The sequence below is a fragment of the Natator depressus genome, chromosome 4 (genome assembly GCF_965152275.1).
Source record: "Natator depressus isolate rNatDep1 chromosome 4, rNatDep2.hap1, whole genome shotgun sequence".
NCBI classification, from domain to species: Eukaryota; Metazoa; Chordata; order Testudines; family Cheloniidae; genus Natator; species Natator depressus.
This window is the reverse complement of record NC_134237.1, coordinates 119,016,340-119,032,163: the sequence shown is the minus strand read 5'-3', so window position 1 is coordinate 119,032,163 and position 15,824 is coordinate 119,016,340. Positions and strand designations below refer to the sequence as shown.

The following is a 15,824-nucleotide window of genomic DNA, read 5'->3' as shown; positions in this document are numbered from 1 at the left end:
CCCACTCACTGAACTTAAGATTGCTTTCTAAATGCACTGTAACACGTGGGGTACAAACGATGCTTAAAGAATTCTGATTCCACTGTATTTTCATATAGAAAGCCTGAAACAGAAGAATGCTGCATATGTCTGTCACAGTGAAGTTAAAAATCTCTCTGTGTTAGTCAGACTAGGGTGGGATAATTCCATATTCAGTAATCATTCTGTGATGATGATTATTCACAAAGGTACATCAAGTGCTAATTTATACATCTGAATTATCTGCTCTTAGGGCTCCATCCTGAAAGGAGCTTAGCAACTTCTGGAATTGAAGTTCATGGGACCTGAAGGCACTAAGCACTTCCGGTAGGTACTCAGCATCTTGTTGCATTGAGCTTCTATTCTAAAATACATGCATGACACTCTATCCTCAGCTGGTATGAATCAGCACGGTTCACTTGACTTCAAAAGAGGTGTACCAGGCTTCACCGGGTTCTGGCTCTTGATTTTTAAAAGAGTGCTGTCCTGATTTCAGATATTGTCACAATATCTTATGTTTCTCCTCTCATATTCATTTAACACTAGAAAATGTAAACACAAATAATATTTTTATTCATTTCCATATTGTTTTGGAGGTCACATTTTGCAATACATTCAGCTAAGTATTAAATGTAATATTCAAAGGGAGCAGCATTTTCTTTAAAAAACTATAGCCCAGCTAAACATTGCAGCTAGCATTAAACTCACCAAAGTTTACAGATCAATGTCGTAGTGACAGATGTCAGAGCACATCGAAACTTTCTGGCACAAAAATGCTTGACTCTAAAACAAATTAACATTCCTCCAGGAGAGATGTCTAATTATTACACTGCTGATGCTGTTGCTATAAAAGATTTAAACACCAGGTTTCATTATCATAGGGAGTAGAGGGAGGGGAGGAGAAGGAAGAAAAGAAACTGAACATGTCATACACAAATACTCTTTCTGAAATATTGTATTTACACAAAGTTAGAGAGAGTACAAATACTTTACTAAGTAGACAAAAACGTGATAGTACATTCAGCTTTAATACTAGCCAGCTATAGATGCAGAACATGGAGGCCTAATTTACTTGCATGGCAATAGAGCATTAGAAAGGCCTCAACTTTTGAAAGCAGAGGATAACATAATGACATTGTATTTGTTATGCAGTATGAGCCTTTTCATTGGCTTCAGTGAAATTTCAATACGGCCCTTTAATCCTCTGCAGATTGCAGTCCTTCAAGCTACTGAACACCTGACCCTGGTCCTGCAAAGTCCTTAAACATATGCTTAACGTTAATCATGTGCATAGTCCCATTGACTTCAATAGGATTTATGTAAGTGCTTAAAGTAAATCACATGCTTAAGTGCTTTGCTGAATCAAGATCAGAATTCTCAGCTCTTTGCAGGATCAAAGCCAATATTCTATCCCTAATTTTTAATGCTACTATAACCTAAAAAATAAAGACAAACTTTATATGTTGTCTTACAGGTATGCTTCTTCTTAAAAATACATCTTAAAATTGCTTTTGTTTGGCTACAAAGCATTAGTTTATTGAGCTCCACAGAACACTACTCATTCATATCCATTATAACATATAATTGATGGACTACTGTTCATAATTTGTTCCAGTATTTTCCAAAAGACTTTTTAGATTAATAATAATTATTATTATGATAAGTAATAAGTAATTAAATAGGTAAATCAAAGGGAAAAGCTCATACCATATTGCGGCTATTCACAAAATTTACCTGATGTATGAAAGATTTTTTCCCCATTATACTTTCTTTAAAAATAATTACTCTATTTTATCCTGGTGTATGTTATTGGATAGCTCTTGAACAAAAAATATCTTAAATATAGTGTCACTTCTACAATCTAATTGACCTGATTTCCTCCTAATGAAAGGTGTGTTGAGTGGACCTGGCTCAGTGACATAAATTACAATGCTAGTTAACTAAACTCTGATTATGTCTTTGTTGCTGTCACTGCGATTACTGTAATTATGTAGTATCACAAAAGTGCTAAATATTAGTAAATCAGATACATGGCCTTTGGTTATGCTTGATAAAATACTGGCACATTGAATACACATATCACTTTTAAAGTCTATGTTACAATCATGTTGCCTTATAATAAATAATAGTAATCTCATTTTCAAAGTGCCCATCCATAATACCCATTCTAGGCATCAATAGAACAAGTCATCAATTGAAATACTCTTTTAAAATGTTCTAAAATTAAGACAAATCCAGGATTGCAGACGCAAATATACTGTACAAGTGGTGCTCCAACTATCTGTTCATGCCCTAGGCTCCAATGGTCCCATAATCTTTGCTTTAAGAGAGTAGGTTGCTGGATCCTCAGTAAAATACCAGGACATGGCATCTGGAATGTTATAGGCTTTAAAAGTTAAACCCCAAACCTTGAACTTATTCCACTTACCAAGAAGCAGTCAGTGCAGAAGGCAAAGCAGTGGTTAGACAGAATCACCTCTGCCCATCCCTGACAGTGACTATGCAGCTACATTCTGTACTAAATGCAGACAATGGAAGAGCCTGTTTTGAAAGCCCATAATCAAATGCATTGCAGGAATCCAGCTTTCATATCCAAAAGGTATGTGTCACCATTGTCCAGTCAACATGTGATAGATCAGGTGATATCCTTATCGTGGCAAAAGTCAGGCCTAACTTGAAGACTAATGACTGTCATGATGTTAGCATGTTCTGTGTAAGCAATAATCATTTTCAGTGTCTAGAGAGCTGTTGTAGCCAGATGAAGGATACAGATCCCTTTTAAGTATCCTATTGACAATGTTGATCATGACTTTCTTGTACTGTTGACGTAAAAGAGAATAAACAAATGGATCTGATGCAGCCTTACTGTAGGTGAGGCACTTGCTTACAATTCCCCAGTAGTAGTTTATGGTAACAAAAGGAAGAAGTTCTATCAACCTGTTAAACATTAACAAAGAGGAAAAGCTGAATGTTACATCCACACTAGCAAACCGTTCAACTCACATTTTCAGGAATAATAGCATCTTAAGAATTAATTTTTATACTATGCAGCACCTGAGGGGATGATCCTGCAGTCATTGCACAGATAAATTTATCGGAGATTTTCCTGAGTAAGGACAGCCATGAGGAGGAAAAAGTGTTTTAACTATATATTTAAGCCCTGAGGCCACATACTCCCATGTCTTGTATACAAAGAAGTGTAGCAACTTATTGCAAAACTTCTGCCTAATTCTACTTGGTGAGCTGTCCTAGCAATTGACAATATATTCAAGATCTCAGTGCTGTCTGACAAGGTTTTGCCTTCCTGACTCCTCCCATCTCCCTAGGCAAGCTGTAGAAAGACATGTAACATGTACTATAGAATATGGAGCTATATATTAATATATCCTTACTTAATGATATTGTGAAATGTTATGTATGAAGAGAGAATACATGCTGCATTGGTGTGATATAAAACACCTCAAGATAATACACATTGTCTCATGGACATTTGCTCTCCTTCTCGATCATTCAGACTACTTCCCCTCTCTTTTGCAATCACAAGATATCCATGTGCAAACTACTGCAATTGCTTACTTGGAAAAGTGAAATTAGGAAAGTATTTATGCATTTTAAATGTCTGTTAATGTTATATAGCAGATGGAAACAAGCAAGAGATGTTATTGCTATGTGACCAGCTACCTGTCTTTAGACCACCAACATGTGCTCTGTGAATAACCAGTAGTCACTGACCCCAGTTTTAGAATCTTGGGCATAAAGGCTTTATCAGCATGAGTTTGATATGGGTGCATTAATCATGAGTAAGGCTGCGAGTCTATCAGGGATGTCATGGAAGTCATGGATTCTGTGACTTTCCGGGATCTCCATGACTTCTGTAGTGGCTGGTGCGGCTGACCCAGGGGCTGCCTGAGCAACTCGGCTGGCCCCCGAGCCAGCTGCTCTGACTACTGCTGGAGCAGTCTCAGACCATGGCACCCCTCCCCCACAGCAGCAGCAGGAGTTTGGGTGTGTGAGGGGGCTCAGGGCTGAGGCAGAGGGTTGGGCTTGGGGTGCGGGAGGGGGTGAGGGTTCGGGGGGGCAGGCTTCCAGGAAGAAGCAACATGTCCCTCCCTTGGCTCCTAGGCGGAGGTGTGGCCTGGCAGCTCCACATGCTGCCTCCGCCTGCAGGCACCGCCCCCGGAGCTCCTATTGGCCGTGGGTCCCTGCCAACCCTCCCCTCATCCCCAGCAGCAGCGGGGGTCCCAGGCCGCTCCCCCAGAGCACGTGCAGTGCCCCCGGGGCACCCCCCCAAAAGCACCCGCAGCACCTCTGGGACAACCCCTGCCCCAGAGCACCCAAGTTTTAGTCAGGGATATATAGTACAGTCATGAACAGGTCACAGGCTGTGAATTTTTGTTTACTGCCTGTGACCTGTCCACAACTTTTACTAAAAATACCCGTGACTAAAACATAGCCTTAATCATGAGTGGTGAAACTATAACTGAGTTAAGAAGGTCATCTCAAATGAGCGACAATAAACTGCATACAGTATACCATACTATAACATCATGTATTCTGCGTATGTCACATCTGCTACTGAAAAACTCTTTCAATAGAGTGGAGAGGTTTCTTTACAAAATTATTTGTACAATTTTTCATATCTATTCACCCACAAAGCCTTAATTACCATGGGGCCAACTGCACAGAGCTCAGAAGACACCATAAATACCTTTGAGAATGACCTAACCTAGCTTTTCTATACATTAAAATGTAATGACTTCAAAGTGTGATATCCCAGACATTCCCAGAGCTAGGAATGAGCTCTTGGTCTCTTTGGGAAGCTTGGAATTTCCCTTTTCTTGTAGTTCAAAACTCCCATTTTTCAGGGCTGAAGAATATTGGATTTTAAAGTTATATTCCTATAAATCCTGGCACACATCCAGGACTGAATCTTGCCCATCCTGAGCCTCAGATAGGTGAAATACTGCAGCAAATTCCACAGCTGTGTGTGTGCATAGGGTGTGGAGGGGAGAACACTTCTCTGGCAAGTGAATTTAAAGAAGGTAGATGCTCCAGTGCTTGGAATGTTAGAACAAGCCTCAGGGAGATGGATTAATGACAGAAAGCAAGCAAGGAGGTCAAAAAGTGCATTATAAATAAGAGTATCATGTGGATCTGCAATTTATCACATGGTACCTCAGTTTATCCTATCTTAGATATCACCTCCACATATGGCATATATGCTTGACCTGTACAAAATGAATATTTTTGTAGAACACTGTCAAACAGAAGATCTGTATATATAGATATACTTGAGTGTGTATGTGTATTATATGATAGATTGTGGTCCCAATCCTAATCTAAAGTAAATGGAAAAACTCCCCTTGACCTCAGTGAGATAAAGGGTAGTATCCCATTAATAGCAATGCTGTTATATCAAGGATGAACTTCATCCATTGGGTTTAGTCCCAACAGACAGAATTTATTGTTGATTTCCAAAATCTCATTAACATTTCTTCAGTTAGGGGCAAATCCTGATCTCAGAGCATAGCCTGAGAAGCCAGGCCATGTGCTGGGGAATCCTCTATCCCAGAGCATCCATGAAGACTCTTCTAACTAAAAGGATGGTGTGGTCTCTGTGGACCTGACACAGCCCATCAAGTAGGGAAAGAACAGAAGGTCTGCATGGCAACAAATACTCCAGCCCTACCCCACTTTACCCCCTGGCCTAACCCTGTAAGGAGCCCTCATAGATGCCTACATAGCCCTCCCCAAATCCTTTCCATTCTGCTGCCCTCTGAGGCCATGGGAGCAGGGACAGAATTCACCCCTTGATAAGTTTATTTTAACTTTCTCTCTATTGACATACGCAGTGTCACTTAATGCATTAAGAAAATGCATTAGCTGACATTTACAAAACACCTTGTCTGAGGAATGCAGTGGCTTTTTGTTTCAATTGTTTATGGGAAATATTTCAGAATTAAAAAGTGTCTGGAGGCCGGAATTTGCTGAACAGGGTATAATACAGCCTGAATGAAGATGGCAGAATTCATCCTTTGCTTGGTATAAAGTTATAGCTTGATGGTCACAATAATGAACAGAAAATGACTCATAAGATACTGAACATTAATAAATTAACCTTTTAACTTTCTGGTGTCAAGTTAATATTTGTAACAATTCTTCCAAAAGAAGAGGAAATGCAGCTGCCTAGCCAGTCAGGCAAGAACCTTTCAACTAATAAAAAAGTGAAATACTAAAAAGTGTCATCTCAAAAGTTAAAACATAGCTTTCCTTGGTCCAGCTGTACCACTGAAGGCAAGTGTGATAGGAACAGGGTGAGGAAAGATGATAGAATATGTCCCTAATTATGCAAAACCAGCATACCAAACTCAAGATTTTCAAAAGTTAGTAGTATTTTGGGTGCCTCAGTGTTTGGGTCTCCTATCTGATGTGTCTTCAGAGGGCCTGATTGTAAGAATATAGATGCTCAACACTTTCTGAAAATCAGGCCCCTTCAAGGTATCATAAATTGGTCACCCCAAAAATTCAGGTTCCCACAAAAACTAGTCACTTTTGAAAATCATGATTCAGGTTCACCCATGGTAAAAATAATGGTCTGGATTCTCAGTTGGTGTAAATCAGTGTAGCTCCATTGGCTTCTACCCTGCAGATTTACACCAGCTGAAGATCTAGTCTGCTGACATTTTAACTAACCTCTGCTTTAAACTGGATATTTCTTAGTGTTTAGGAGCTGACACTTCCTGGAAAACTATCCTGCACCACTGAAGTTAGTGGGAGTTTTGCCACTGACTTCCATGGGCACAGGATCAAACTCTAGATTATTTCATCAATGATATTTCCAGGCATAGAAACTATGGGCCAGATCATCAGCTGGTGCAAATCTTTGTGGCTCCATTTAAGTCAATGAGCTTCAACCTTTGGACTATAATAAGGGACGTGCTGATGATAAGCCAAACTGCTAAAAAAAACCAATGAGATGTGATGAACTCCTGGTTCCAGTCCTAAAAGCCCACTCTTTCTGGAAGAGGCATCTATATCTTGTTGTAAAAAACAAACAAAAAGATCTTATAAGACTGCAAAGTCTCATATTACTTTATCAGTTTACCAATAAATCTATTTTAGGATGATTTGGCTCCCTGTGTTTATATGTTATATATGCCTATACAAATCCATGGTACGCCCACACCTTGAATACTGCATGCAGATGTGGTCGCCACATCTCAAAAAAGATATAGTGGAATTGGAAAAGGTTCAGAAAAGGGCAACAAAAATGATTAGGGTATAGAACAGCTTCTGTATGAGGAGAGATTAATAAGACTGGGACTTTTCAGCTCGGAAAAGAGGTGACTAAGGGGGGATATGATAGAGGTCTATAAAATCATGAGTGGTAAATGAGACAGTAAATAAGGAAGTGTTATTTACTCCGTCTCATAATACAAAAACAAGGGGCCACCAAATGAAATTAATAGGTAGCAGGTTTAAAACAAACACAAGAAAGTATTTTTTCATGTAACACACTGTCAACTTCTGGAACTCCTTGCCAGAGTGTGTTGTGAAGGCCAATACTATAGCAGGGTTCAAAAGGGAGCTAGATAGATTCATGGAAGATAGGTCCAACAATGGCTATTGCTAGGATGGGCAGGAATGGTGTACCTAGCCTCTGTTTGCCAGAAGCTGGGATTGGGTGACAGGGCATGGATCACTTGATGATAACCTGTCTGTTCATTCCCCTTGGGGCATCTGCCATTGGCACCTGTCAGAGGACAGGACACTGGGCTTGATGGACCTATGGTCTGACCTAGTATGGTTGTTCTTATGTTCATATTTCCCCAAATTTATCACCCTTGGTCCAACCCAGTATCCCTAATGACTTTTAAGGAAGGTTTGTTTGTTTATTGCTATCATCTCAATGTCTTTTTGCTGTCCCAGGAATCTTGGGGTAGCTTATTCCTGATGACATATTGCCCCCTAAGGCTCCCGGAAGAGGCAGGGAGTACTAACCTTGTGATAATGTAAGGAGCAAAGCAGATCACGAAAGACCCTATAAAAATACTGATTTTCTTAGTAGCCCGCTGCCGCCTCCTTTTCTGCTCATTAAGACAACGCTGTTTCACGCTGAAAAGGGAAAATAACAATCACTGCGTTAAGACAAGAAGCGAGGAGACTCTTGAGCCAAGAGTAAAGTCTGCCATGGAGACTCGGTCTCAGGTGCGGGAACTTGGCAAATGAAGGGTATGAGACCGAACAAAAGCCCAGAACCCACCAACCCTCTGGATACTGTTAGGGACATAAACCCTGCATGCGTATCAGCTACATGAGGGACTCAGCCGTTCAGTGTCCTGGCTTTTCTGGGAACCTTCGCTTCCCGTTTAAACAAAGCTGCCTATCAATATAGAGCCACAGGCTCTGACACTGAATGAACAGCTGAATTCATTAAACAGCTTTTGAAGTTTGAAAAGAAACGCTGTACCAGAAGGGGCCATCATATCTGCAGGACATGAATTAAGACGTCAAAAGGTGCTCAGGAAAGCAAGACATGGGTTTGGGTCCTTAAGGAAGAGGGTGATTTAAAACACAGTGAACACATCGAATTAACACACACACACATACACGCATTACCTGGGATGGATATCTACCAGCAAAACCAGCGTTTGCATTGTAATAATGTCTATCCTTTTGCAGTGGAACCTGGCCACTTTAAACACCTTTAAGTAGGTGAAACACAGTATCACCAGGGAGAGCATGAAACTGGTGGCGTGAAACACGATGGTGAACACGGTAAACCTCCTCCTCTCCGTCTCTTCTCTCAGGTGCAAGGTGCAAGAGGCGTACACGTTGCTGTAATCTACCCAAGAGAAAAACAGCGAGACCAAAGGGAAGGTCAAGGAATGAATCCAGGAATAGCTCATCAGAATCACGGCGTCTTTGTACCGCATCTTGCTGGTGTAACTCAAGGGGAACACCACGGCAATCCACTTGTCTATGCTGAGGGCTGCCATGCTCAGCATGGTGTTGGAGGTGAGGAAAGTTTCCAGGAAGCCCACCGCTTTGCAGACGCAGTCACCGACGGGCGGCTGGTTTCTCAGGATCCCCAGCAAAGTGAAGGGCATGTTTAAGACCGTCAGGAGCAGGTTGCAGAAGGACAAGTTCACCAGGAAGACCCCGGGGACTTGCTTGCGGAGCTCGGTACTGTAGATGAAGCATAGCAGCACCAGCAGGTTGGACAGCAGAGAAATCACCAGCACCAGCACCAGGAAGAAAGCCAAGAGAACTCCTGCCAAGTCCATTTCTTAGCAGGTAGCCATGCGCCCCTTGGTGAGCAGAAGGCAGGCTTCAGAGACGGAGCGGCAAGGGGACATGGCAGGTGCCTCTCGGGGGGACTTCCGGAGATCCCCAGGCATGTTGGTGGAGACTCGGGGTGGATCTGAAGCTCCGGCTGCCAGAAAGCACAAGCGACCAGCCCGCCGGCGCTGTCCAGGGTCCTGAAACGAGCCCACCCTCTGCCCAGGTCCCCCCCCGACCTGCCCGCTTCAAACCGCAGGCAGAAGTTCCTCCCTTCCCCTTCCCCGACCGACCGACCCGACCCCGGCCCCAGGGGGGAGGCGCCCGCTCAGCTCCCAGCGAGCCCCTCCGGCGTCTCCTCGGCCGCTCGGCAACTCCGCTGCTCAGCCCCTGAAATAGTCAAACCGCCCCAGCCTCCCGGGGTGACTCATGCGCAGACGAGGAGCGCGGAGCAACCTTGCCTCCCTTCTGCGCTCGGCCCAGAGCAGCGGGGGGAGCCGCCGGCCGCCAAGGGCGAGACAAACTTCCCGCTGGCGCGCGGCAGGGGCGGGATCCGTGCAGCCAGCTGCCAACGAGTTATTAATCCTTCAGCGATTGACGGCGCGCATTCATCCCTGGCAAGCTGCCTGGTGCTTTGCGAGCCACGCCGGTATACTAGTAGTTATGATGCCCGCGAGGGGGTGGGGGGTGTGGCTGTAGCAAACCTGGCCCCCGTGTCCCATAGCAGGTTCCCCCTGCTCATTTTGAGTGATGTATTCTCTGGCACCGTTTCCCCTACCGCCTCAAAGAGCCCACAGGTGCAGTCAGCTTTCAGGGACGGGGATCATCTCCCATGGGTCATCACCAGAGCAAAGAAATCCACCAGTGGGCAGTATTAATGTACCGCACAACCTGCTAGCCCTGGACTAACCCTTCTATTAAACCTGTAGACCCTGCTGGCTAAAGAAGGGATGGGCCCAAGGCTGTGATAGCACTTTCAGTAGACACCTAAGGTCTCTCTGAAACCACTTTCAAATCAAATTGTTAACATAAGAACAGAAGAATGGCCCTACTGGGTCAGACCAAAGGTCCATCAAGCCCAGTATCCCTGTCTACCGACAGTGGCCAATGCCAGGTGCCCCAGAGGGAGTGAACCTAACAGGTAATGATCTTGTGAGCTCTCTCCTGCTATCCATCTCCACCCTCTGACAAACAGAGGCTAGGGACACCATTCCTTACCCATCCTGGCTAGTAGCCATTAATGGACTTAACATCCATGAATTTATCTAGTTCTCTTTTAAACCCTGTTATTGTCCTAGCCTTCACAACCTCCTCAGGCAAGGAGTTCCACATGTTGACTGTGCTGAGTGAAGAAGAACTTCCTTTTATTTGTTCTAAACCTGCTACCCATTAATTTCATTTGGTGGCCCCTAGTTCTTATGGGAACAAATAACTTTTCCTTATTCACTTTCTCCACACCACTCATGATTTTATATACTCTATCATATCCCCCCTTAGTCTCCTCTTTTCCAAGCTGAAAAGTCCTAACCTCTTTAATCTCTCCTCATATGGGACCCGTTCCAAACCCCTAATCATTTTAGTTGCCCTTTTCTGAACCTTTTCTAATGCCAGTATATCTTTTTTGAGATGAGGGGACCACATCTGTACGCAGTATTCAAGATGTGGGCGTACCATGGATTTATATGTGGGCAATAAGATATTCTCCATCTTATTCTCTATCCCTTTTTTAATGATTCCTAACATCCCGTTTGCTTTTTTGACTGCTGCTGCACACTGCGTGGATATCTTTAGAGAACTATCCATGATGACGCCAAGATCTTTCTCCTGATTAGTTGTAGCTAAATTAGCCCCCATCATACTGTATGTATAGTTGGCGTTATTTTTTCCAATGTGCATTACTTTACATTTATCCACATTAAATTTAGTTTGCCATTTTGTTACCTAACCACTTAGTTTTGTGAGATCTTTTTGAAGTTCTTCACAGACTGCTTTGGTTCTTAACTATCTTGAGCAGTTTAGCATCATCTGCAAACTTTGCCACCTCTCTGTTTACCCTTTTCTCCAGATCATTTATGAATAGGTTGAATAGGACTGGTCCTAGGACTGACCGTTGGGGAACACCACTAGTTACCCCTCTCCATTCTGAAAATTTAGCATTTATTCCTATCCTTTGTTCCCTGTCTTTTAACCAGTTCTCAGTCCATGAAAGGATCTTCCCTCTTATCCCATGACAACTTAATTTACATAAGAGCTTTGGTGAGGGACCTTGTCAAAGGCTTTCTGGAAATCTAAGTACACTATGTCCACTGGATCCCCCTTGTCCACATGTTTGTTGACCCCCCTCAAAGAACTCTAATAGATTAGTAAGACATGATCTCCCTTTACAGAAACCATACTGACTTTTGCACAACAATTTATATTCTTCTATGTGTCTGACAATTTTATTCTTTACTATTGTTTCAACTAATTTGCCTGGTACTCACTTAGCATTTCATCGTCACTATCACTGTCCTGGTCAGGTGGTCGATAATAGATCCCTACTGTTATATTCTTATTAGAGCATGGAATTACTATCCATAGAGATTCTATGGAACATATGGATCAATTTAAGATTTTTATTTCATTTGATTCTACATTTTCTTTCACATATAGTGCCCCCCCACCCACCCCACCCACACGACCTGTTCTGTCCCACCGATATCTTTTGTACCCTGGAATGACTGTGTCCCATTGATTGTCCTCACTCCATCAGCTTTCTGTGATGCCTATTATATCAATATCCTCCTTTAACATGAGGCACTCTAGTTCACCCATCTTATTATTTAGACTTCTAGCATTTGTGTACAAGCACTGTAAAAACTTGTCACTGTTTATTTGTCTGCCCTTTTCTGATGTGTCAGATTCTTTATGTGAATGTTTCTCATCTGATCTGGCCCATGCTTTATCCTCTTTCATCCTCTCCTCCTGACTAAAACCTAGAGACTCTCTATCAATAGACTCTCCTCTAAAAGAAGTCTCTGTCCGATCCATGTGTGCCTCTGCAGTCATCGGCTTTCCCCATCTCTTAGTTTAAAAACTGCTCTACAACCTTTTTAATGTTAAGTTCCCGCAGTCTGGATCCACTCTGGTATAGGTGGAGCCCATCCTTCCTGAATAGGCTCCCCCATCCCAAACGTTTCCCCAGTTCCTAATAAATCTAAACCCCTCCTCTCTACACCATCGTCTCATTCATGCATTGAGACTCTGATGCTCTGCCTGCCTACCTGGCCCTGAGGGTGGAACTGGAAGCATTTCTGAGAATGCCACCATAGAGGTCCTGGATTTCATTCTCTTTCCTAGCAGCCTAAACTTGGCCTCCAGGACCTCTCTCCTACCCTTCCCTATGTCATTGGTACCTACATGTACCACGACCACAAGCTCCTTCCCAGCACTACACATAAGTCTATCTAGATGCCTCAAGAGATCCACAACCTTCACACCAGGCAGGCAAGTCACCACATGGTTCTCCTGGTCATCACAAGCACAGCTATCTATGTTTCTAACAATCGAATCTCCCATTACTAACATCTGCCTTTTCCTAATGACTGAAGTTCCCTCCCCCGGAAAGGTAACCTCAGTGCGAGAGGATACCTCATTGTCATCTGGAAGGAGGGTCCCAACTATGGGAAGGTTTCCCTCTATTCCCATTGACTGCTCTCCTTCTCTGGGCCTTTCATCCTGCTTAATAGCGCAGGGGCTGTCTGACTGGAAGTGGGACAAATCTACAGTGTCCCAGAAAGCCTCATCAACATACCTCTCTGCCTCCCTTAGCTCCTCCATTTCCACCATCCTGGTCTCCAAAGCCCGTACACAGTCTGAGGGCCAGGAGCTACTTGTACCGAATGCAAAAATACGTCACCCACCCACAGGGCAGGTAATCATACATGCTACACTGAGTGCAATAAACAGGATAGCCCCTACTCTGCAGCTGGGCTTCTGCCTGCATTTTCTCCTCCAGTTACCTAGGTTAATGATAGGGTTTTTGTTTAAATCAAGAAGTTCTGATTATAGTTTAGTGTAAAGGTTTTAAAGAATGGCAAGTGTACCTTGCCCCCTTCCCACTCCCCTTCCAAAATCCCTCTCGAAACTCCATGTTAGTGGCCCCTGGTTGCAAAGCTCCCTGGTCACTTGCTCACTGCTTTATAAAGCCCTGGCCTCCTTGATAGCCCTGCCCCATGACTAAGGCTCAGCCAATGAACAGAGGCTTCTAGATTTCAAACCTTGTTTAGAAGCTCACAGCTTCCAACTGCTGACCACAGCACACGGTCCTACAAACAAACAAACAGACAGGCAGACAAACACAAGCTCAGCACACAGCACGTAACAAACACAAACACACACTACAGACAGCCACTTTTAGTTGATAGGGAAAATATTTCTATAGTTAGAAGACTCCGTTCGTTTTCTTTCATCTAATAGTCACAGGGGAGAGCCGAACAAGATTTTATAAGGCATACTTAAGGAGGACCCATAGAACATTAGGGAAAGTTTGGGGGTTATTGGCAGAAATGACATGTGAACAGAGACTATCCCTACATGCCTCACAGAAGGTTGATCACACAACCAGCACCTAGAGACTCCACAAGCCTTGTCCTTACATAAGAAAGAAATGAATTTATTCTGCTGCATCAAAACAGTGGCACAGAAATAAACTGCCAGGTCTAACCACTGTCACATTTTTTAGTTGATCTCCAGTGCTGAAAGGAAGAAAAAAGAGAGAGAGCTTGCCTGCCACCAGAAATGAGCATTATGAGCCCAAGAAGCTAGTGCAATACATATGCAATTACACAATGTAGACCTGTAAAGTACATGTTCCCACAGTAGGAATAATGTTATTTTAAAAATGCTCTTTAAGGGCCTGATCTAAAGCCCATGGAAGTCAACAGGAATCTTTCCATTGATTTCTGTGGGGTTTGGAACAGGTCCTAATTGAAAGGGTTGCCATGGTAAGATTTTATATTTTAATGAAAGCACAGAGCAGAGTAGCATGAAGTGTGTTATCTGGAAATGTGTGCTGTGTTATACCTGAGGACAACACTGAAGTAGGATGAATGTTTTCTCTAATTAGTAAGGTGTCACTTCCCAAGTCACAAAACAGTGAATAAATCTGACTGTCAATGCAGTTGTAAATTCATATCAATGTTTCAAAAAATTCTATGAAAGAGAGAGAATAACATGAACACCTTTAGTCAATTTAGCAGGTCATCACTAGACTCACTAAATCGACCACAGGTCCATCAATCACTGCAGTGCCGATCGCTGGTAAGTGTAGACATGCCCTTAGGCCCTAATCCTGCAAAGATTTATGCAAATGCTTCATTTTATTCATGTGAACAGTCACATTTAAAATCGATGGAACGACTCGTGAGTTAAGTAAAACAAGTTGTCAAGGTTCCTTCCCCACTCTGAACTCTAGGGTACAGATGTGGGGACCTGCATGAAAGATCCCCTAAGCTTATTCTTACTAGCTTAGGTTAAAAGCTGCCACCACCAAAGTGTTACACAAAGAACAGGGAAAGAGCCCACTTGGAAACGTCTTTCCCCCCAAAATCCCCCTCTAGCCCTACACCCCCTTTCCTGGGGAAGGCTTGATAAAAATCTTCACCGATTTACATAGGTGAACACAGACCCAAACCCTTGGATCTTAAGAACAATGAAAAAGCAATCAGGTTCTTAAAAGAAGAATTTTAATTAAAGAAAAAGAAAAAGAATCACCTCTGTAAAATCAGGATGGTAAATACCTTATAGGGTAATCAGATTCAAAACATAGAGAATCCCTCTAGGCAAAACCTTAAGTTACAAAAAGACACAAAAAGAGGAATATACATTCCATTCAGCACAACCTATTTTACCAGCCATTTAACAAAAGAAAATCTAACGCATTTCTCGCTGGATTGCTTACTAACTTTTTATAGGAGTTCTGAAGAGCATTCCTGATCTGTTCCCGGCAAAAGCATCACACAGACCGAGAGAACCTTTGTTTCTCCCCGCCTCCAGCTTTGAAAGTATCTTGTCTCCTCGCTGGTCATTTTGGTCAGGTGCCAGTGAGGTTATCCTAGCTTCTTAATCCTTTACAGGTGAAAGGGTTTTTCCTCTGGCCAGGAGGGATTTAAAGGTGTTTACCCTTCCCTTTATATTTATGACACAAGTGTTAGCAGGATCAGGCCCTTACTGTATGTTTGTTCAGCACCCCACACAATGGACCCCAGTCTTCATTGGGGTCTCTGGGGAGTACTGTGATACAAATAATAAATAAGAACAAGTTCTTTATAATGAATTATTCCTTAAAAGTAGATACCATCTAGTAGACACAAATCAGATAATTACTTTGTTCCTTTTCTTTTAATGGATGCATAAATTCTTAAATCTTCACACTCATCCATTCTAAATATTGACTACATTTTATTCGATTTAGTGTTAATGGACTGCATTAAATTGGAAAGGAAGAAGGGATGATTCAAATTCCCTTTCAGTTTCACACCAGG

The 15,824-nt window shown here is 42.7% G+C and overlaps 1 protein-coding gene across 1 annotated transcript; it reads right to left on the bottom strand.

Annotated features, from left to right (window-relative positions):
• Positions 1 to 405: 405 nt before the first annotated feature.
• Positions 406 to 9,433, bottom strand: GPR78 (G protein-coupled receptor 78). The gene is made up of 3 exons (XM_074950152.1): positions 8,638 to 9,433; positions 8,020 to 8,133; positions 406 to 2,955 (listed from the first exon to the last, which is right to left on the bottom strand). The coding sequence occupies exons 1-3, from the start codon at positions 9,303 to 9,305 to the stop codon at positions 2,718 to 2,720; spliced, it is 1,020 nt and encodes a 339-aa protein (XP_074806253.1). The 5' UTR covers positions 9,306 to 9,433; the 3' UTR covers positions 406 to 2,717.
• Between the last annotated feature and the right edge of the window lie 6,391 nt (positions 9,434 to 15,824).

Coding starts and splice junctions, on each gene's coding strand:
- GPR78 (XM_074950152.1), bottom strand. CDS start 9,305: ATGGACTTGGCAGGAGTTCTCTTGGCTTTCTTCCTGGTGCTGGTGCTG. Junction 8,134..8,637: donor CTGGTAGATATCCATCCCAG/GTAATGCGTGTA, acceptor TTCCCTTTTCAG/CGTGAAACAGCGTTGTCTTA. Junction 2,956..8,019: donor GCTCCTTACATTATCACAAG/GTTAGTACTCCC, acceptor AATGTTTAACAG/GTTGATAGAACTTCTTCCTT.